The 22,390-nt window shown below is 38.4% G+C and overlaps 1 protein-coding gene and 1 pseudogene across 1 annotated transcript; one reads left to right on the forward strand and one right to left on the reverse strand.

Moving 5' to 3' along the window:
* The first annotated feature begins 1,355 nt into the window (after nt 1-1,355).
* On the forward strand, nt 1,356-6,871 carry LOC143901277 (uncharacterized). Its single transcript, XM_077413428.1, has 4 exons — nt 1,356-5,274; nt 5,433-5,620; nt 5,710-6,099; nt 6,207-6,871. The coding sequence occupies exons 1-4, from the start codon at nt 5,016-5,018 to the stop codon at nt 6,747-6,749; spliced, it is 1,380 nt and encodes a 459-aa protein (XP_077269554.1). The 5' UTR covers nt 1,356-5,015; the 3' UTR covers nt 6,750-6,871.
* LOC143901441 (5S ribosomal RNA) lies at nt 2,971-3,088 on the reverse strand (annotated as a pseudogene).
* Nucleotides 6,872-22,390: the final 15,519 nt, after the last annotated feature.

Here is a 22,390-nt window from a genome sequence, read left to right on the forward strand (position 1 = left end):
AATATTCAGGCGACGTATTTCGGCAACTGACGCGAAGGTAATGGGATAGAGGTGAAAACTTTTCGTCGCGAACTTTCGCGATGTCACGTAACAATTGCGATGACGATTTCACAGTGGCGAACAATACGAATCGCGGACGCTCCTTTGTCAAGCGATACACGGCGCCTCGAGGTGTGCGCGAGATTTTAATGAAGACCGAGAATCGGATGTAGGCAGCACAGTGGCCTCAGACTCACTGATGGCTAAATTGTGTGCGATTTCTCGAGGACGTCTTTGGAATCTGCGTATCTCACTCGTTCAAAGTCTTCTTACATGTTTCCTCCCCGGCATCTATCTATCTCGTGTCTTTGTTAAAAAACGATGCAACAGAGATATTTGAGTAGTATTTAAACATACAACAGAGATCAGAGTATACGAAAGATCCACGCGCGTGTTTGAACGATAAGTGGTGATATTTTAAGCCTGTAATACTCGCAGACAATAGAGGGAGGGATAGGTAGAATTTGCGAGTAGCAAATACAAGATGTCGGGGAATTATCGCTGTAAATTTAATCGCTTAACACAGCGCCGTTTTTTATAAGGCAACTATTTAGGGCCGTTTTAGAGAATTTCCGTGACGTAAGTTATCTTTGCGCAAGAGAGAGCTTATCGTGCGTTTGTATATCTGTTTTACTTCTTATTCGCTGTTTTTTAACGCGTTAACTTCTTGCACTTCAATGCGAGTTCTCGGTTTGTGCGCGCAGTTTGAGATGCACAGGTGCATTTGCAAGAACGATTGAGATTGCTTTGTATAATAGCAATTGTGTAATGCAGTTTTTATTCATTGCTCCTATATGCACAACATTCTTTTATCTTGTGAATATATTGTCATGCATTTTAAGAAGACAAATTTTTATCTTTATTGATATTCGACATTTTTCTATTTCTCTAATATGAACTTGTCTTTTTTTTATTCTATGGTTCCTAATATTTTTAAACCTATCTAATGCACGATTAAAAAAATTGTTTTGGTATAAAATAATTGATTGTTATCTCTATTAATTTATGTTCTATTATTTATTTTTCTATTATTTATCTTAATCTTAATATTTCTGCATGCGTGTTATTAATTAAAATAATTTTTTAAATAATATTCAACAATAACGTATAATTATTCTTTTGTCTCATTGTTCTTATTATATATTTTTATTATAAATATATTATATGTAACTAATATGAAAAGTTATATATTATATAAATGTTTTGAATATGCTAATTATCATGAAAATTCTGCATTCCCTTTTTCTACTTTTCAACTGTGAGCTTGTGATATTCGATGTATAATCAATATATTAATCAATTATTTTTCTCCTTTCTATTAGTTGTAATGAGGTAAGAAAAAAAACCATAATAACGTATGCAGAAGTAAAAGATTGTTACTATCTGATTATTGAAATCAAATAAATAATTTTTTTCTGATAATCTTCGTTTCAATTAATAATCGGTTCTTCGATATTAATCACGAAGTTACTATGATCAAATTGAATTAAAACACACGAACACTTAGAATTATTTTGTATAGTATTATGAAAAATGAAAACTACAAATTACATTTATGAAAATTCTAGGATATATCGATAGCGAATTTAAAAGATTTTGAAGTTTCCTTGAAGATTCAAGAGCAAGTAATAGAAATCGCGTTTCTTTGCAACACCGTTGTTGAAATTTATGAAGGAACAACAGCGACGAGAGACACTACTGTGTCTCTTGATGTATGAGGTGAAACTCGAGAAATCTTTTTGTCGATAGTACGCATTCAAATGTTTGATACTTTTACATCGATTTCTTTATGCGTTCAGAACGCGTCATCCGTCATTTTTTAAAGTTTTTTAAAACGGTATTTTATTGAAAATTATATAGGTTGTTAGGGAATGAAAATTGTGATCGAGCAAAATTGTGACATTATGCAAAATTGCGAAGAGAAAGGTTCTAGTGAATTATTTGAATGCGCATACAAGGTTCGTTATTCTCAAATTTGTTCGAATATATAACCATTAGTTTATGATTTAGCTATATTTTAATTATACTTTAAAAATATTATAAACAGAGAATTTACTTCGTTATTTATAAAAAATAAGATAATTATTAAGGTAATTTCTAAAAACTGTTTATATATTTGCATGAGCACAATAAATTATTAACTGTTTCTATTTAATAATAATTTATTATCCAACATCGTAAGCATTAATTTTTTTAAATAAGATATGCGATCTTAAATGTATTCTTAATGTATCTTTAATGAAGGCATTATGTCGCGAAAAAAACGTGAAGCCTTTGCCGATGATGGAAATGTATCTACAAAAGAACTGCTTACGATTTTGCGCTGATCAACTAAATTTGAAAGACTGGTCGCCGCTATTGGACAGTATAATGCAAGATCGAAGTCTGTCCAAAATTTATGTGTATAGTCGATGTCGGTGCAAAAAGATTAGAGAGAAAATGAATACAGAAGAGAAACTTATAAAATTACGGTAATTGGAAATATAATAAATATTTACTTGATTTGGTAGATGCTTTGTTTAGTTTAGAAACTCATAAAACTAAACTTATTAAATCACTTTAATATTTAAATGAAAATATATTTAAAAAATTTTTTATCTGTGAATGTGTGTGTGTGTATGTGTGTATGTGGAAATAATATTTAAATCATTTCGGTATCAGTTCTTATTATTTAACTATAATATTGAGCTATACAAAAATAAAAATTCTCAAGATATACGATCAAATAAATTAAACAAAAGTAAAAGGCCAGTAAGAGCCAACGCCGATGGGTAAAGCGAGAATTACATATATATAGTAAGGCAAATTTATTACAAATGTTTTGGTCTTAATATTTAAACCTTTATGCTAAACAGCCAATAATAATGTATAACTACGATATAATTTTTAGGCACATAAAATAAGTAAATTCTAAAAAAAAAAAAAAAGAAATGTCAACAGTACGCGGTGTTCCCAAACGGTCACCCATTTAAGTACTAACCGCGCTCAACGTCGCTTGACTTAAGTGATCGGACGAGAACTTGTATATCGACGTGATTTGACCGTTGGCGAAAATGTGTCGCTTGTAAAAAGATATGCTTCTTCATCATCTGTAAATTAATCCAACTCCATTTTTCTGGCAAAGAGAGAGAGAGAGAGATTTGTATGAAAATCTTCAATAAGTAAATTAATTGAAAAATCTGTAGTACTTTGTTTCAGTTATTAAATTTTGACAAACTACCTGAAATTAATTTCAATAATATAAAGAAGCAAATAAATTTCTAAGACGTATGGCTTATATTTTTAAAAATAAAATTATAAATATATTAATTAATTATAATTTATTAAAATTTTAAATTAAAATTTTAAATTATATAATTAATTAATTAATTAATTATAATTTACCTTTTCCATCACATATCTGGAAATATAGGTACATTTATCGACACAGAATCAATACATTTCTTAAAAATTAATTAGTAGTCCAAGTTATCATTTAATATGAAGAAAATTATAATATTACATTTATCTCAGTTATATTTTTATTAATTAATTTATAGGAATGATTAATATCATTATTTTTATCCAAATCGTTATTTTATTAGCTTTTGGTATCACAATTTTTTTTAATAGTTATTTTTGTCTAATTAAAATATAAACGGTCCCATTAGGCATGTGGCAAATTTTTCGAAGAAAGTTCTTCATCAACTACTGCATTCCACTTTTATAATAAACTGAGATTTTTAATAAAGGAATATGCAAAATGAATAAAAGGTTTTAAGGCTTAAATACATTAGAAATTTTAAATAAAGACGTTTATATTTAAAACTTTTTTTTTTTTTCCTGTTCGATCTACTGCTTATGCAGCTAGGAACAGTGCAACATTTTCTCATTTTTTATTTTTTATTTAAAAACTTTAATAATAAAATTATTGAACAGTCCAATTCATCGCGAATCTAATCTTTTGTATGTTTCAGCAGATGGCCTATCATCCTATCTCTACTACTCTTTATTGTTTTCCATATATTTCTTCCTTTCTTTCTAATACTTATTACTAATCATATGTACCCACGGCATTTTTATCATGCACATGTAGCACTACATTTCAAATGTTTGTATTTTTTTTATCCGCTTCTGTCACCGTCCACGTTTCGTAATCTACAATGCTGTTCTCTATATGTACGTTTTCAAAAGTCTTTTCCGGGTTTCTAAATTTTTTCAAACATTTCCCTTTAAAAGTTGTTATTTGTTGGCTATTTATTTTGACTTTTCTAGTTTTCTTTTTTTTTATTTATAAAATAACAGTTATTTTTGCGATTTGGCATCAGTGATTTGATTTAACCAATTGCATGATAACCGCATATAAGTATTATTCATATTATATCTACACTTTAAAATATTGTGTACACTGAAAAGGGTTTAAACATTAAGGAAATGTATATAATAAATTTGCCTTACTGTATATAATAAATATATATAATAAATTTGCTTTACTATTGTTCTTATTTCACCATCGGCAATTGGCTCTTATACACGTGCCTTTTATTTTTATTTAATTTATTTGATTATAATATTAAAAATTATTTCTGAATTCTAATATAATTGTCTAAAATTAAGTCAATTTTTATTTTCAAATCTGTTATGTAAAATGTAAAGTAAGATTATAATAACCAAAAGATAAATAAATAACACATTTTGCAAAGTAATTTTATTCAAGAGTAAAGCACATTTTTTATCGAATTAACATAGAAAATTAAATCATATTTTATTTTCAGTGTTAATATTTCTCCCAAATTTTCATATATATATTGTCATAAGAAATGTTTAAAAAATAAAATAAAATACAATGATTATTTTTTTTTCTTTCGGATACTACTCGCAGTAAGTTTAAGCTTGCAGGTGACGTCACGGCAACGGGACAGTCAAAGGGAGAGTTGAAAGACATGACAATGGCAAAAGACGATGATATATAAACTCGCAAATCGCAAAATGGCAAAATGGATTGGCATTCTGCTCGCACGTTCAGGAGATGCGCGCGAAAGGATCGACGGCAGCCAGTTTTCTACACGAATTGTTTGCTACGATGCTTCGTTCATTCCGTCGCGGTCTGTCTGAAGAACTCGTTAATGATTACCAACCTCACACTTGACGGTATCCCTCTGACGCCCAAATATTTAAGGATCCTAAGTGATGGCCTGGCAAATAACCGTAATCTGCGAAGCTTGTCGTTGGCCAAATGTCGAATAGGAGATGCAGGTTGGTTAAAACGTGTAAAATATTTAAATTTTCAAGCAATCACTATAAATCAGACATTATATCTACATATTTTAACTAAAAGTTTCTTACAATCTCTTTATAAATTTTAATTAATATAAAAATAATAAAGATATTTGTGTTTGTGTTTTTTTTTGCAGGATGTTATATGTTGCTGGAAAGTTTGCAATGTAATTTAAATCTTCATGTACTGAATCTATCGTCATGCTGTCTCACTAATAGAAGCGCTACATACTTGTCATCGTTGTTCTTCAAGAAGAGAAAAGCGGATTTGCTGCAAAATATTTGGAAGGAGTCAACATTACCTCGAGACGCTAACACAACGGTGGTATGTATTGAAAGAAAAATATTGCTCTAATTAAGATGTCACGTTTTTATACGAACAAATTATTTAATACGTTTGCATTTGAATTTCAGGAGGAAGGATTGCGAGTACTAATGCTTGATAGAAATCATCTTAGCGATATTGGCTTGAGGCAATTGACACGTGTGCTGAAAAATGACTTTTGGCTGAAGACACTGTGCTTACGATGTTGCGGAATCACTCAACACGGAGGAGATATTGTATTGGAGCTTTTACAAACAAATAGCGTGCTCACGCAGATTGATCTCAGGGATAATGAGGTGTCGGCTGACGTACTTGAAATTATTCGCAAGACTTTGAAGAAAAGGAAAAGCAAAGGGGAAAGAATACCGATGAAGAAAAGGTTGCTGAGCCACAAACAAGTCTTTGTACAAGATATGATACCAAAGAACAAATCTTCTCAGCATGTACCAAAAGAGAACAAATTTCTCAAAGATCAAGCTGTAAGTTGTTTAAATTAAATATTAATTAAAAGCGCGCGATTAGATTTTTGATAAAAATATATCATTTACACATTCGCTTTATATAACGTATATTTTTTCTATTTTAGCAAACCAAGACGCAGGAAGATTGCATTTTGCAAATACAGCAAACTACGCATACACGGAAGATGAGAAGAAAAGGTGATAGAAAATATAAATCACACAATGTAGTAAAAACTCACATCAATTGGACCAACGCGGACGAATTAAAAAATCGGCTATCTCTCATGATTGAACATAATCGGAACTTGATAAGAAACTTGGAGAACAGCACCAATTTTCTACTGAAGGAAAGAGATCGTCGTTTGAGTGCCGAGGAAGCGTATCATAAGCTGCAACCCCGACTGAGAAATCTTAAGAACAAAATCGCTATGCAAAATTCTATTCATTCGAATATGTGTTACGAAAATCAAGTTTACGCAAATCTACAAAACATGTTTAAAGACTTGAAAATATCTGCAAATGAAAAAGTACTAAGAATGGACGACAAAAGTCTTAACGACGAGGTTAGAGAAAATAAAATTAAATCTATTGTTTGTTATCATGCGAATCAACCGTTTAAAAATGAAATCGCCGAATTTTCCCGTAGAAGACCAAATTGTCCTAAATAAAATCGTGACATCGATAAAATTAGATTATTTGTAACTTGTACAATTATATGTCGTATGACAATTCAATATTGGATTTATACAAATAAAAATTATACGAATAAATAAATTAATTACATATATAATTTTGTCTTGTTTCTTATCTACAAGCTTTTCTAATAATAATTAATATGTATTTTTGTGCAAAGTATATAATTTATGTATAATTATATTTAGAGTGTGTGTTCTTACATTTATCAATCATAATTAGATTACACATTAAAATTCTAGTACATTTTTAAGCAAATTTATAAAGCAAAGAAACAGTATAAAGATATTTATATAATTACTTTAAAGATTAATATTATTTAAACTTAAAATATATTTAAAAATTAATTAATGTTCTGGAATGACAGAATCATTTATTGCTTGAATCAATCGTGTTACCTTGCGTTGTCAATCTGACAACGGTAATGTACAATTCACATTTAAATGGATGAAAAACTGGCAATGTTATGTTAGCAGTAACGATAAAATCGTTGACTTTTTCGTTTTTAGAATACTGAGCCTCTCTACCACTTACAAGTCGTACTCGTGAGAGGAATTATCATCAGAAAAAACCGTGTAATTATCGGTATAACACTTAAAAAAACGAGTACCAAGCTTACATAAGTTAGGCTATTTAAAAGATAATTATCGCTCGTAAATACATCGAAACGAAAAGGCGACTTATAAATCCTTTTTCCAAGCACCCGGATTTCTCTCTCTCTCTCTCTCTCTCTCTCTCTCTCTCTCTCTCTGTAATGAATAAATTGAATAAATTAACTTTTTCTGTAAATTACTGCTGCCTCATTACGTTCAGAAGTTTTTAAATTATCGAGTTAATTAAATATACGATCTAATAATCGCGAACTGTTCGAAATAATCTGAAATATTTTATTATTTTTAATGTTCTTAAGCTAGATTGCGTTTTGTTTTCAATTTTTCTCAAAATCATATTATTGTATCATTGCATGGACGTATGTAATGTGTGTAAATGTCCGCAATGGATTGTGCGAATCAGTTATCCCTGCGGTAATTTTATTTTCTCTCTTCTTTTTATATTTAGAGATATATTACAAGTAAGGGTACAAGTAAGGGCATCTGTACTGTAGCAGTGAATAACGCGCGAATGCGAAATCCATTAGTCTTATCAGTAGCCCGTACCGAGCAGGATAGGTATATTATCTTCAAGGTTTCCTACGATCGATGTAAACGTACTTATAGTCGGCAGTATACCGTTATACTGCTATTACCAGCGAAGAAAATCGATTTATGTACATACCTAGGGCTGTATTACGAAGAAAGTATGAGAATAACCGACGCTTGGTATTCTCAGAGTTCTTGATATTGATTTTAGAGGAGTAGTACCTAAAATTTAACATGTACTGCATTCTTAGTAAAAGAAACTGGAAGAAAAGATTTATTATAATTATTTTACATAATACTTTATAGTGTTTGTTATAAATATAAATATATTTGCGCCTTACGCATACAAGTAAAAAAACAGACAAAAACTATGTTAAATAAAAAAAAATCCTCTCTTTACCTCAAAAAAGTTAAGAAATTAATTAAGAAATATATTTCTACGTATTTTAATTCTTCTAGTAAAAACTATACAAACTGTTCAATATCAGTTACTATTAACTTATTGTTATTATTATTTTGAAAAAAAGTAAGTATTAAAAGTATTTATTATATAAGAGACAATATTAATGATAAAATAGTTTTAATCTTGAAAGATAACGTATGGTTTAACTTCTAAGATTTTTTCTTTCCTTCTTTCTTTCTTCTAAAATCGAATTCTTTTTTTATAATTCTTTGCGTTATAGTATAACAATGTATGATATTATTATCAACCTGCATATAACGTAATTATAAAGCTTACAGATGGTATAAGCTTATCCAATACTTATTTGCTTTTTATTTACTCATTATCAATATTGTTTTATCAATGGTTGGTGTAAATTGGCGCGAAACACTATCGTGTCTCTTGATATTTCTTGGAAATATTGCCGAATCGTATCAAAGAGATCCACTGAGCAAACTTTGCTGTATCTAATTTTAATTTTAGCTCTTGCCATTGTAATTACGACGATTAAACAAGAATCTCAATTCCTTCGTGATTTATCTTGGTAAGATAATAAGGTTCTCTGACTTAACATTCTTCAACTACTTCGTCGGCTACTTTTCCCTCATAATCTCCCGGCGCGATCGCATAAAATTACTCCTTCCCTCCTGGTTATTTTGGCATTGGCGAACAAACGCTGGAAACTTTTCGGCCCCACTGACGCGGGCTTATGCTAATGACAGGAATTCTAATCGCAGATTATAATTGTTAATTCGTTAAATGATCCACAACTTTTGTGTATTTCCATTTTCCTGCGTAGTTCCATTTAAAACTCGTTGACTTACGTTCGGTAATAGTGTTTCTTCTTTTTTATATTAACCGAAAAATTGTATCTTTAATCCGTAAAACAATATTATCTTTAATTAAAGTATTATTAGCATTAAAACAGAAAAAATTTAAATTTGTGTTTTTATACTACAGACCTTATCTTTAATATCAATTTCAATATTTTATATTAAATTATTTGTAAAAGAAATGCAAGAACAAAAAGTTGTGTGGTTAGAAATTTTATATTAATTGTAAAATATTGTATTGTATTGTATTATTTGTAAAAATTTAAGAGAAAATAATTCAATTAATATATTTCTAGTAAGCAAGAAACGTCAAGAAACATTTCAGCTATATTGCATTAATGTTAAAACGTTGCTGTAATGTAGTTAAAATGTTTCTTGATGTTTCTTGTCTCTCTTTTACCCTATTTTAAATCATAGTCGTAGGCAATGTTTTTCTAACGCTTTGTCAATATTTGAGATTTTAAATTTCTAGTTTCTTTCACAGACTTAAAAGGCTTGAATTTTTTGCAATCATTAATTTACAGAATTAATGTCTTCTTTTAGTTACAATCTCTTGATGTGTCGTCAATTTTTCGGATAGCTTTTAAAGTATAAAATTTGATCACTCTAATAACATTTAATAAAGATGGAGTATTTCGAGAGGAGATCTGGAGGTATATATTTTGTAAAGAAAAGAATATAAAATGAGCGGTTTTGTAGGGGATTCACTCGCGGATAAATTCCATCTGTCGAACGTTCGTCGGCTGTGCATGCCAGCACTCGTCGCACTGCCAGCTGCAATTAATCCATTTTATAGATGCTGACGATGTAAATGAAGTTTCCGGTCGAGTGTTCGGAGCGGGAAAAGAGTGGATGGAGAGAGCGCCGCGCCGGTGGCGGCGCGGTGGAAAAGGGAGGCCAAACCGGCCCGTTCGATGCTCGTAAAAAAGACCGTGGCTTTAACCGCCCGGTTGTAAAACCCTCTGGAAGCAATTAATAATAACCGCCCTTCGCAGTTCTCGCCTGAGCAATAAAGCGAGCTTCCCCGCCTTTTCGGCGCAGTCGTATCGCAATGAGAGCATAAACGTCGCAAAAGATGTTCCTTTCAATTACTTACTTCATTCACCGTGGATCAACACTGTGTCTCAACGTATTTAAATATAATTTTAACGTTAATTTAAATATCCGTGATTTTCACATCTAAAATAATAGTCTTCTTTTATCTGGAAAAATTCGAGCGATAATACTGCAATAAATAGTTAGTAATAAATTTGACAATTCACCGTTTGCTGAAAAATATCAACCTAGGATTCGCGATAGTGTATCGGCGAGAGATCATTGAGCGATTGATGTGCCACGAAGAAAATATCGAAATTACTCGGCTGGCGAGTTGCAACGACTTTTCTCAGGACGCTCGACCGGGCACGACGGGAGTTTTGTTTCGGGATGACGGAACACCGTTCACGGACAAATCGTAACGTCGTCGTGTCGAGATATCGGAGGAAGCTCCTGTCGGCCTGCAAGGCCTTTCTCTCGTCTTTTCCTGACTACCGGCGACCTTAGCCCGGTGATGGATGAGAGGACGCAGACTTTGCCGACAGCGCAATACCGTATCGGAGTAAGGGAAAGACACGGACGCAACACGTGCAATTCGAAACGTTATACGTTTCCGTATATACGTTTCCACCGCGCGATATTGCCGCACCGAATGGATTGAGATAGCGCCAGGTAATACGTAAAGGGTAGGAAGAAAGCAGTTTGTAAATACGCGCGAAGATAAGATTTCTTTGGGGCCTATCTCGGAAGAAAAGGTATCCTATCGCGATTGCCTGTTACCTCGAAGGCAACCTTTGGTGTGAGCAATGACATTCTGGCGAGATTCTGTCTTTTGTAGAATCATAGACAAAAAACTAATCTTAATATATATTTTATGTATAGTATATTTATATAATAGAGCTTTATATTTTATTTTATTTTATTTTTTTCCGAGATAAAATTAAGTGTGATTGATCAATAAATAAGACAATAAACATGACTAGAGACTTATAATATATCTTATGTGATAAATAAAATTTTTATTGGTCCTTAGTCATATTTATTATTATATTTATTAATGAATTATAATTTAATTTATTTTGGAATATGGGAGAGATTTCCCAGTCCCGTTATCGACGGGAGAAACGGGGAGAAAGACACCCTCCCTCTCTCGCATCGATCATTCGCAACAGAGTAAAATCAAACACCGGGTTTTCATATCGGATTCCTTCATGAATCTCGGAGACGCGCGAAATACTCCATCGGCTTCGTCTACGCGCGCCTGTTTATTCTCAATTTACCACGCCGAGTGGTGGAAATCGTGGCACGAGTTTACCGTGCAATTTTCGATCCTTTTCCCCACTGTCGTCTCACCATCCGCCACTGCCCCCCCCCCTCCCTTCTTTCGCCTATCCACCCTCGTCGCAACAGCCTGCAGCAACACTCCCGTCCGTCACCCTCCATTATTTACCACTTCGAAACGTCGAAGATGCTTCTTTCCACTCCGGTGCTCGAAAAATTTCACCCGCAGTCTCTCCAGTCCCGACACAAGCGCCGGGTTCATGAAATTCGGCGACGATCCTAAATTGCTGCGATGCGTTCGCGAATGTTCCGAGCAGTTCCGAGTGTCCTGCCGATGATTCGTGATTCGCGCTGTGAATCGAATTGCAAATCTCGTGGTAAAATTGATATAATTCACTGTGAGAACCGAGCAAATGCAAGTTTCTTGCTAAATATACCGCTGAAATATAAAGAAACTTATATCTTTTCAACAAAAGCGCAGTCCCTTCTCTACTTTTCAAATTATTGAAATAATTAATAATAAAGAGATCATATCGGACGTAATTTAAAATTGTCTCACCTTATCCCCATTATTATAATTAATGTTATCTACTTTAGTTATTATTTTATCTAGATTCGCAAATGTTTATTCCGTGAGCTTCCTCGAAAATCCAGCATCTTCCTCCGGACATAATCCGGTGTATAGTAGTTTGACACGATAAGGATCGCGGGAAGAAAGTATGCCGTTCCACGTGCAGCGGAGTGACGATCGCAACCCCTCGATCTTCGTGCCGAGAGGGAGGGTAAGCCCGGGGGTGGTTGAGAGAATGCCCGGGGAAAGCGGGGACGGCCCGCTTTGTCGCGCTGCCTCGCTCACATGTCGAAGTTATGAAAATTAATAAGAAAAATTGCCCATAAATTCGACGTTTCCTTCGCAGGCGCGCGCATCCCAGCGCCGGGGCCCGGGCAATAAAATTAGAATTATGTCGCGGCGGCTCGCGCGCGCCGTCCCTCCTTCCCCGGGACCGCTCCCTCCGCCCCCCTTTTCATGGCCAGACAACTCCGTACGGAGGCGAGCGCCGCTGACAGCCAGGGGGTTGATAGCGTTTGTTAGCGGCGCCGGAATGTGCGCCCTCCCCTCCACGGTCTTCTTAACGTATGAGTTACTAGCCAAGATTACATCCATGCCTTACATCCAGGCCGCGTCTCCCCCGTTGAGCGGAAGAACCTATGGTTATTAAATTCTGGGAGCACCTCCGATCCTCCCCCTCCCGCCCCCTTTTTCTCTGCTCGTCGTACTTCTCGTCGATCTCGCGCATGGAGGTTGACTTATCGCCGCCACGATGCCGCGCAGAAAGAAAGCGAGTTTCTCGCCAGCGAGTTGTTCGCGAGGGAGGGGGGGGGGGTCGGCGTAAGGGGAGTGTGACCCGGAACGAGATGCACAAGAATTTTTATGAATCTTTTTCATCCCGCCCCCCTCCCCCCCAGCTCTTTCGAGTCTCGCGTAAAAAGAGGGAAAAAACGCGCGATATGGCTCGATCGCGAAGTGAAGAGAAGGCGAAGTTCTTTCTCCTTTCTTTCTTCGAGTTACTTATGGAGTTGGCGAATTTTTCTGCTCCCCCGGTCTTGGTTTACCTTTAATTCAGACTGACTTTTACACGATCGCAATCACTAGCTTTTCCTCTGCCATTTCAAGTTTGATGGAGCGTCACTTTATATAAAGAAAAAGTCGTTACATAATACTTAACTCTTTAAATAACAACATTGTTATATAGAAGCAATAATTAGTTACATATTGTAAAATCATGTAAAATTAATTATTTTAAAATAATTAATTTTATATTAACAGTAGTAGGTATATGAACAGTAATATATAAACAATAAATCATTAATTTTATACTACGGTTCATATATTACGAAAGTGTTATTGAATATTACGTCAGAAGTTGAAACACAAAAATTATTAAAAATAATTAGTTGTGAACATTTTTTCACGATGGCGATGGCTCGATTTACAGAGGAATTTATAGCATCTTTGCATCTCTTATATCTTTCTCTCCTTATCTGTTTCTGTCTTTTGCTTTCGATTTGCAAGCGTTTGCACCTACTGCATCCTTCTCTGATTGTGAAACCTCATTCCAGATGGAAATCATGAACGTCGGCGGGCGTAGACGACAAAAATACATATGTCAGTCAGGGAGTATAGTCGCCGTTATACGTGCGGCGACCACAATCCTACCTTCGTGTGTATATACGCGTGCAATAATAGCGCGGACGGTGCGGTGGCGAGGTCGGAATCGATGACGAGCTGCCAATCGTGGAACGGCAATTTAGCCGCGAAACGAGGAACGATTCAGTTGCCTGCGACCGCGAATAATCTCGGCTGTAGTAGATCCTCCGCGATCCATGAGCGTGTATCTACCTATGCCCGCGACGATAATCGAAAATCGCCGCTCTCGATTCGACGAGGTCTTTATTTCACGGGAGGAAACATCGCGTCCCCCCGCGCGCGCTTTTCCCCGATTGTTGTTCCGTACACTGGCGAAGCTATTAACTTTGACTATCAAAACAATTTGCGTATCATATCTCAGTGTCATCGAAACGGCGTAATCATTTCATGGCGGAATCATGTTCGAGTTGTCCTCTCTTTTTTCACTTTTAACTCTTATATTAATGGAACACGTACGTTTCACGAGACTTTTTTTCACGTTATTTTTCGCATCCGTAACAAAGCAAAATAAAAAAAGAAAATTATTGAAAATGAAAGAAAAATATTTGCATTGAAAAATATAAAATTTTCGACGGGTATTGTTTTCTCCGCGAAAATCATACACAGAGGCCATGAAGATCCGAAAGAATTTCTCTGGAGAAATATATATAAAACACGATATCTAATTTGCCGATTAAAAACAAGCTGCTTGTATACGAGAGATGGTTATCGTTTAAAGGGAAAACACATCAGAGGTTTAAAAGATTTTTAAGAAGCTTATCTTGATGACAAACGCAGAGGAAAAGAGAGCGAGATGTTTGTCGTAAAACGGAAAGCGGCGACGAAGAGAGGAGAGAAGAGAGAGAGGAGATGAGAGAGAGAGAGAGAGAGAGGAGAGAGGAGAGAGAGGAGATCCCGCGCTTCCCTTGTGTATTAATAATGGAGACAAAGAGAAAAAGTACGAAAGATACTGTTCTTTCCACCGGATGAGCTCGCGGATAGCGAGGTTTCTCGAGGTATCTTCTTATTTCCGACTCAGATTATTTGTCGAAATAAACGTTTTACCTTGCACACCATGGATCATCCTCCAATGACAGCTCACGGCAATTAAAATTGAACGTAGGAGAAATAAAGCCGGCAATTACGAAGCACTTCCTCGATATATCATTTACGGTCTTCCGCGAGAGACCGGAAATTAAAACTAGATAGATTCTACAAGATGCGACTCCGTTTTTAATCCTTATCCGTCCCTTGGATTATTAATCGATTAAATTAAATTGTTCCGTCGAGAGGCGCCTCCGATTTTACTTTTATTTATTAATTAGACACGCACCGCGCCGCGGATGTATAACGGCATGTAAATGTCCTTATAATAGGATACAGATGTCGGGATCAATTTAGGAGATTTACCGGCGCGCACACAAATCCGGTATCTGTCTTACGATCTTGCGATCCCTCTCTCATGCATGGCATCAATGCACCAAACAATCAGCACTTTCCGCGCGAGGGAAAAATCAACATTCTCGGCGTTCGCCGTATGCATGGCGATGATGTTAAAAGCGTGACAAACATATGTATGTACAACCCGGGATGATAAAGTTGTTCATCGGTGTGTAACACGTTTTCTCTCACATATTCATTAGCCGCATTAGCGTTTCCTCCTCGTGGCGTTTACGCGCATAAATCGCTCGTCGCCCGGGCGGGCGTTGTTTGCGAAGTAAAAAGGGCGGTGACGTAATTTAAAAAAAAAAAAAATGAAAGAGAGAGAAAGAGAGAGAGAGAGAGAGAGAGAGAGGAGAGAGAGAGAGAACACCAGAGGTTGTTTGCTCGCGATCGCTTACAGAATGCGGTGGTATATGCAAGCGAAGCCGCGGGAAATCAACTTTGTCGGCGTATCGGGTTTCCGGCGTAAAAGCGCGCCAAATTCGGCGTCGATTCGCTTTGAGGTACAGGTGCGGCAATGACATTTAATAAATTCGCCGAGAAATTAACGCGCGCGCGTTGCCCCGGCCGCGCGGCCGCTCGAAGCGTCAGCGGCGCGCCACGGCTGTCGTTTTCCCCCCCGCTTTTCCTTCGGGCTTGACAGCCAAATTAAATTGGCAGACGCGCGGGCGGCGGCGCTTTTCGTCGCACTTTTGATAAGGTACTCGCCGATAAAGCCGACAAATTGATTCGCCGGGAGAAAAAGCCGTGCAGCTTTTTCCTCTCGCGGCATACTAATTAATTTTTACGCGAGATATATATTTACCGTGAAAATATTCGCGCGAGGAACAGGACGCGATTGAAATTTCGTATAGAAAGAAAAAAAAATTTATTACGCCGCGAGCTTAATTTAAGACTTCCACTTATCGTTAGATCTCACGCGATAATTTCTGCGCGGTAGCAAAAATACTACTGCTAAGAGCTCTATTTCCTGACGAACGCGTTTTACACGTTCACCCACATCCACCCCAAGCTCCATCGCATCGCTCTTCCTTCGCTAAGGCTTTTAAAAAGCCCGTAATGCACGCGTATTATTCCGCGCTGACCATCCGGGGCTTTCGCATTCGGGACGGGATCCGGGACTGCGCCACCGGGGTAGAATCGCTTAGCTACTCGTGGCACTCTCAATTTTCCCAAGCAGCAGCCCGTCTCGGGAAAGAGCATCCGGCCACCGATAACGAATTCGTTTGCGAGCTACCGCCGCGCATATAACGATTATTCAAATCGTCTCCTCCGTGAAACGTCAGGAGCTTCGCAGCATTGAAGGATTCCCCGGGTGTCGCTCGCGTGAACGACGGGCACGAGGGGATGCCGAGGGGGTAGACGAGAGGGTAAGACTCAGTTGAGAAAGACTCAGACTCCCCCACCTACCCTATTCTGACTGGAGTATCAACCGATCTGCGGTAGGCGACCCAGGCCATTAGGCAAAGCCTGTTGCCGTCCTCGCTCAACCTGGATCGTTTTCTCTCTTTTTATCCATACCAACGCTCCCGTTTCCTCGTCGCTACCACGCCGCCGTGTCGACGCCTTAACTGAAAAGGGTGAAGCACGTGTTCTCGCGGGATGCTTTTTGCATCCTTCCCTTCCCCCGACGGCGGGGGATTGCCGCGCGCACCGGAGGTTTCGCGAGCCTGCTAAGTCCGCCGCCGCAATCCGCGGCACGTGCGTTTCCAAAGACTCATCCCCCTTCTTCGTAAGACACTACGCGACGTCGTTCTCGTTAGGGAACGCTGCGCGTCAGCATCCTTTTACCCCGTGCCCGCGCGCGCGCGCGCGCGCCTCGTTTACCCGTTCTCTTTCTCTCCCTTTTCTCGCGCGCGTCTCACCTTTGCTTTTTCGCAGGTAATTTCGATATCGATGCCCGGGAACCGTTCGGCGCCTCTCGCTCCAGATCGAAGGATTTGATGCCGCGCGTTCAGGTAATTTGCGGCGCTTCGAGGTGCACGTCGGTTCGTGCTCTCGCTTTAATACCTGCGGTGTACGTATATGGTTCGCCCTATGCATTATGAAAGCCGCCAATGCACGAAAGATCCCTGTAACGTAGTCTAGAAAAGAGAGGTTCTCCGGAATAATGCGCGGAAAATCGGCGGAATTTCTAATTACGCTTAATAAAGGAAACATTCGATCGGATTGGACTTGTAGCACCTTAAAACATTTTCGAAGAGAGGAAGATTAATCGACAAAAATTAAGACAACGCAAACGACTGTGTAGACTAAAGCAATCATTCAATTGGTCTCAAGAGTTGGATACTTGTTTCAAGTGTATTATAAATAAATTAATTTTTAATCAACAAAAAATTACATATTTATTATTTGAAAACTATCAAATTTTATAAATTGCATAACAAATATCATAAACAGTATCTCGTGTTAGTGTTGTACGAAAAGCGAATATGAGACAGAAATAATTGACGACGGTCGGATGCGCGAAGTAGTAGCGGGTATTACAGGTCAGACGGCGTCGGCCGCTTCTAATTGAGTCTCATTTCGAGTGCCCGACGCATAGGTAAGTAATTCTCGTTAGGCCGCCTGCGATAGTCGACTTTTTTTTTGTTATTCACGGTGAACATTTTCGGGAAGGGCCGCGCCCGTCCGGACTCAATCCCGTTCAAATTTCCGGCCTCGAGGCACCTAAAGGAATTAGCATTCGATCTCGCCGTGCACGGCGGAGCACCTCGTGGGAGCCGACGCGACGCGGCGCGGCGTCCAACGGAAAATTCTCATAGCCGTCCCGCTTTCGTCGGAGCAGTGGCAATATCTCCTATACGTTCCCGCAGCTTTACCCTCCATACGCGTGTATTAATTAAATAGAAATCGAAACATAAAAAGGAAAAAAGGAAGGCAATTCTCGATCCCCGAATGTCGGAGGTAGTGTAATCTTCGAGGCGGCTCGCATTTGCCTCGTATTTCGGCGGATTTGCGAGACGCGGTGGTGGATTATTAAATAGACAGGGGAGAGGAAAGAACGAAAAAGAGAGAAAGTAAGGAAGGGAGAGAAGGAAAGAGAATGAGGTAGATATAGAACAATTCCACTCGCATCGATTCGCCGCGCAATAGCTTTTCCGTGTACCGATTATACTCTTTATAAATGCATGTGTATATTAAATGAGATAAATCAATTCATCAGACGGGTCCTATTAAACCAATATTAAATTTATGTGTGCGCGGAAGTTTTTATTTAATGCCGAACAAAACGCAATCAACTGATTTTACTGTCGTACTATACGCTAATGACTGGATATATTAAGTTAATATTTTTGAAATTTGTGTTAACTTGATATTCCTCATTTATTCGAATTGGGAAATATAAAAACCATGAATAAGTAACAAAAAAATTTTATTCTGAACATCGAGTTAAAATCGAAATTATCGAAATTTATATTATAATTTTTAATCGACCGAAAATTCTCGTCGCGTGTAACTCGAGAGTTATTAGATTTGAATAATAAACATCATTGATCTTATGTCGATGTCATTCAAAATGAGATAACGAAATGGAAATAATTGACGACAGCAGTCGGATGCGCGAAGTAGTGACAAATCTTATAAGTCAGACGTGGTCGGCCGCGTTCTAATAACTCGTTTCGAGCACTCGATCCATAAATAATCCTTACTAATCACGCGTTTTATATTATATAGAAATTCATGCAATATGTGCGTAATAATGCAAGCAATAAGAATACAAAGTGCACAAAAATTTCGCAATTTTTATATTTGACAATTACTTAACTTCTTATGATTTTTCATTCCGCCGTTGTTTTTTGAGTCAAGTAAATCTTAGAACTTGCAACTGACCGACTCGATCAACCGTGTTGCAATTCTTTCTTCCCAGATAAGGAACGTTTAATTTCTCTTATTAGTTTCAGCGGACTCGGCACAAATTACGAGCGAGCTGGCGTGATTCGACGGCATAATCCGCGGAATCGAAAGGTGCCGGTCAGCCATGCGTAATGGTAGCGGGCGAGATAATGGCACGGTCCGTAGGTCTGGCGTTAGGTAATAATGTTGCCCTATCAGGCATCGATTAGGCCCTTTAAAGCACCGGCAATCGAGCATCGCCGGCTGAGCCGAGTGCCGGCTGCCCCTCATTAACCCGATTGCGCAAATTGAGAAATGATTATCGCGCGATTCCAGTGGAAGTTCTCGTAATCCGCGTTTATTTCCGATTAAAATTATATACTCATTCGCATTTCTTATTCTAACGTATATTCGAATAAGAATACCTTATCGCCGGGAATAAACTACATAAACGCGGAGAATTTTTATCGAGCACGAAGAAAAAGAATTCTTTACAAATAATTTTAAGAATTTTAACATTTCGGAGGCTTTCTTGTTATATAAAACGTCTTTGCTAGTTTGCCTTGTTTAATACGATACATGTCTCCGAGCTACGATCCATCAGGGATTTCTCAGAATTGATCTACTGCAAACTGCACCCTCGCTAGCTAGAGATCCTTTCGAATCGGCGACAGTCTCAAACTCATGTCCCACGCGGCAAACGATGACAGCTACCTCAACTCTGTAATCTTTGGTCTCGATTACTAAAATTTATTGCTCGCTGACACGTCGACGCGGCTTAAGCAGAAGCGACGTCTACCACATCGACGTAAAGTGGGTCTTAAATATTTCAGCGATACCTGCCGAGCCTGACTGCTTACCAGGTCTCCGGCCTAGGAAACTTCCGTTTCATGGAAACGCAACGTTAGTCAAGCTTTCCAAAGTTATATCCTCATCGAGGGGGCTAATTTGCTCGGCGAAAGTCATTCTGGCTTCCTTTTCTCGAATATCGCTTTGCTCTTTCGGAAAGGCAGAAAACTTCGAGCCTCGCTTCGGGCAGCCCTTTCTGGGAACAGATCGAGTCAAAGGAAAATCAAGGAAACATCCCGTACAAATTTCTGCGGTGATGAGAATTCTCGAGAAAAGCGCGGGAATGTTTGATAATTCTCTTATGACGGGTATAATTAAAAGGATGATTGCGCGCGAAAAAATCACGACAATCCGCGTCGCTCGCGGAAATGTTCCGTTTTAAAGATGCGTCGATCGTTCGTCAGGCGCAATGAGGACCGCTTTACATTTGGCCGAGGAATAATTTTCTTTTTCGCAGCAAATGGCAAACGACGTTTCGTGTTTCCCGTGTATTAATGTAAATGAGCTATGAACGCCCATTCAGTGTACGTCGGTCGCACGAAACATGGTGGCGAGTCGGTTTGGAAGGGTGGCTATCGGGGCAAGGGTGGTGAATGCGGTTGAACAGATCGACGATGGAGATATAGGTGAAACCGTTGCCTGACACCGAATTACGATGAAACAATATAATTAATGAAAGCTAATCCTGTTGGAATTATAATTAACCCGATATCTGTCGTCGAGCGAACAGTTAAAAGTTAAAGAATGGAAAAACTCGTTCACTCGTTATATTCCTCTAATTTGCGCGCACGTAGGTATCGCATGTACAATCGTATATAAGTACGTATTTTATTAAATATTCTAGAAATTAATTAAAATGTTCTCTAAAGTTTTCCTACGAATTTGTCGGGACTCGCAGTAGCTCTCGAATTACAAGCAAACGAGATAAAAATCGCGCGTTTAAGCCTCTAACTGAAGCTTGATAATTATTCGTGTCGTCGTAATATGCCGGAAAAAACTACGAACGGTTGGGAAAAGTGGCGAACGGCAAGAAACAAAAGTGCCGCGACGCACACACGCGCGAGTCAACGGGGTGTCCGTTCCCGTGAGGTGCATACGTTGCACGCACAACACCCGCGGGGGCACAGATTGAAACGGGGGGGAGACCAAGGTGGGTTGGGAACGACGTGTGGCGGGACACAGCGGGGACGGTCATGGGGATTGCGAGTTATGAATTAACTGTCACCGCGTCTTTGATTTGTGATGTCTCTGCCGCTTCGTCGCGCTATATGCCGCCGCGCGCTCTCTTTTTCCTTTTCTTCACGTTCCCCGCGGCTGATGCGATCTATTTCCCCCTTCCCCTTCTTTTCCAAGGTGATTCCTCTCTTTTCGGACACCACCCCTTTCTCCTGTTTCTTCCTGCGATTTGCCTTCGTTTGATTGATTGCGCTAGATCGAGCTCGATTTCAGCGAGCGGCATCTCCATCACTGTCCTTCTTTTTCTTCTATAACAATGATTTTCCCCTTGCCAACACTTCTCTCTCCTTCGTGCTCTTTCTCCCTCTCTCTATTTACTTGTTTCCTCGTCTAACGACAGTGCTAATAACGGTATTAACGTTCACAGACTTGTCGCTAATGTTCTCTCTCGCATCAGCTTTCGTTTCTTCGGTCTGTCGATCTTCCGGCGGAAAGTTAACGAACCGGCTTGTCACGGCGGATGTGGGAATTATCCGGATGTCAGCGACCATATACCGATTCGAGTATAAAAATTTTTCAATCTGCAGAAGTACCGCCGTGGCAGTCGATTGCGAACGCCGCTACAACACGCGGATGTTGTATAATTAATTTTCGCTCTTCTATCGCAGGTGCGTCCGGACTGCGCGGCCGATGATCCTAACGTGTTTGACGCGCGTAATTTACAAATCGCAATACGAAGTAGATCGCAAACATTAGAACGTTTAGGAATTTAAATAAAAAAATTGAAACAAGGCTAAATAATGCGATTAAAATATAACAATTGGAATAAGCAATTAAGTTTTTGATATCGCAAATAAAATCTTTTTATCTATATATGTCGATGAAGGCTCCTGACTCCCGAGTTCTTTCGTGCCGCGTCGGTCGTATACGAATGTTAGATAGCGGTGTTCGTGAGGGAGCAAGAAGGCATGATTGATAGTGCCGAGGCACACGCTTCGCACGAAGTTTAGACTTTATCAGTGAACTTATCACCGAAGGCGCGACTCGCCTCTTCTTCTATCCCGTCCGGCCGCGTCTTCGCCGTCAACCTGCGAAATATCCGCTCTTGCCTCCTCCTCCTTCCCATCCTAATTAATTTAGTTAATTATCCGGGTGAGCTTGCAATAATGCCGGCAAAGACGCCGAACGTACGGCCAATCTTCTATCTTCTTCGCTGATAAAACCTTCGCTAGAGCACGCGCAGTTCGTGCAGGCGAATCTAGTTTCGATACAGACGTCGATACAGGCAACAAAGAGTCGTCGTAAATTCGCTTCCTGAATGCTTATACGCACTTCGCGCACTTCGAAGAAACGAGTATCGTCTTTCCGTTATCATCCCGAAATGCCGAAAGCG

Source organism: Temnothorax americanus, unplaced genomic scaffold (genome assembly GCF_048541705.1).
Source record: "Temnothorax americanus isolate GAGA-0224 unplaced genomic scaffold, ASM4854170v1 Scaffold33, whole genome shotgun sequence".
NCBI lineage: Eukaryota > Metazoa > Arthropoda > Insecta > Hymenoptera > Formicidae > Temnothorax > Temnothorax americanus.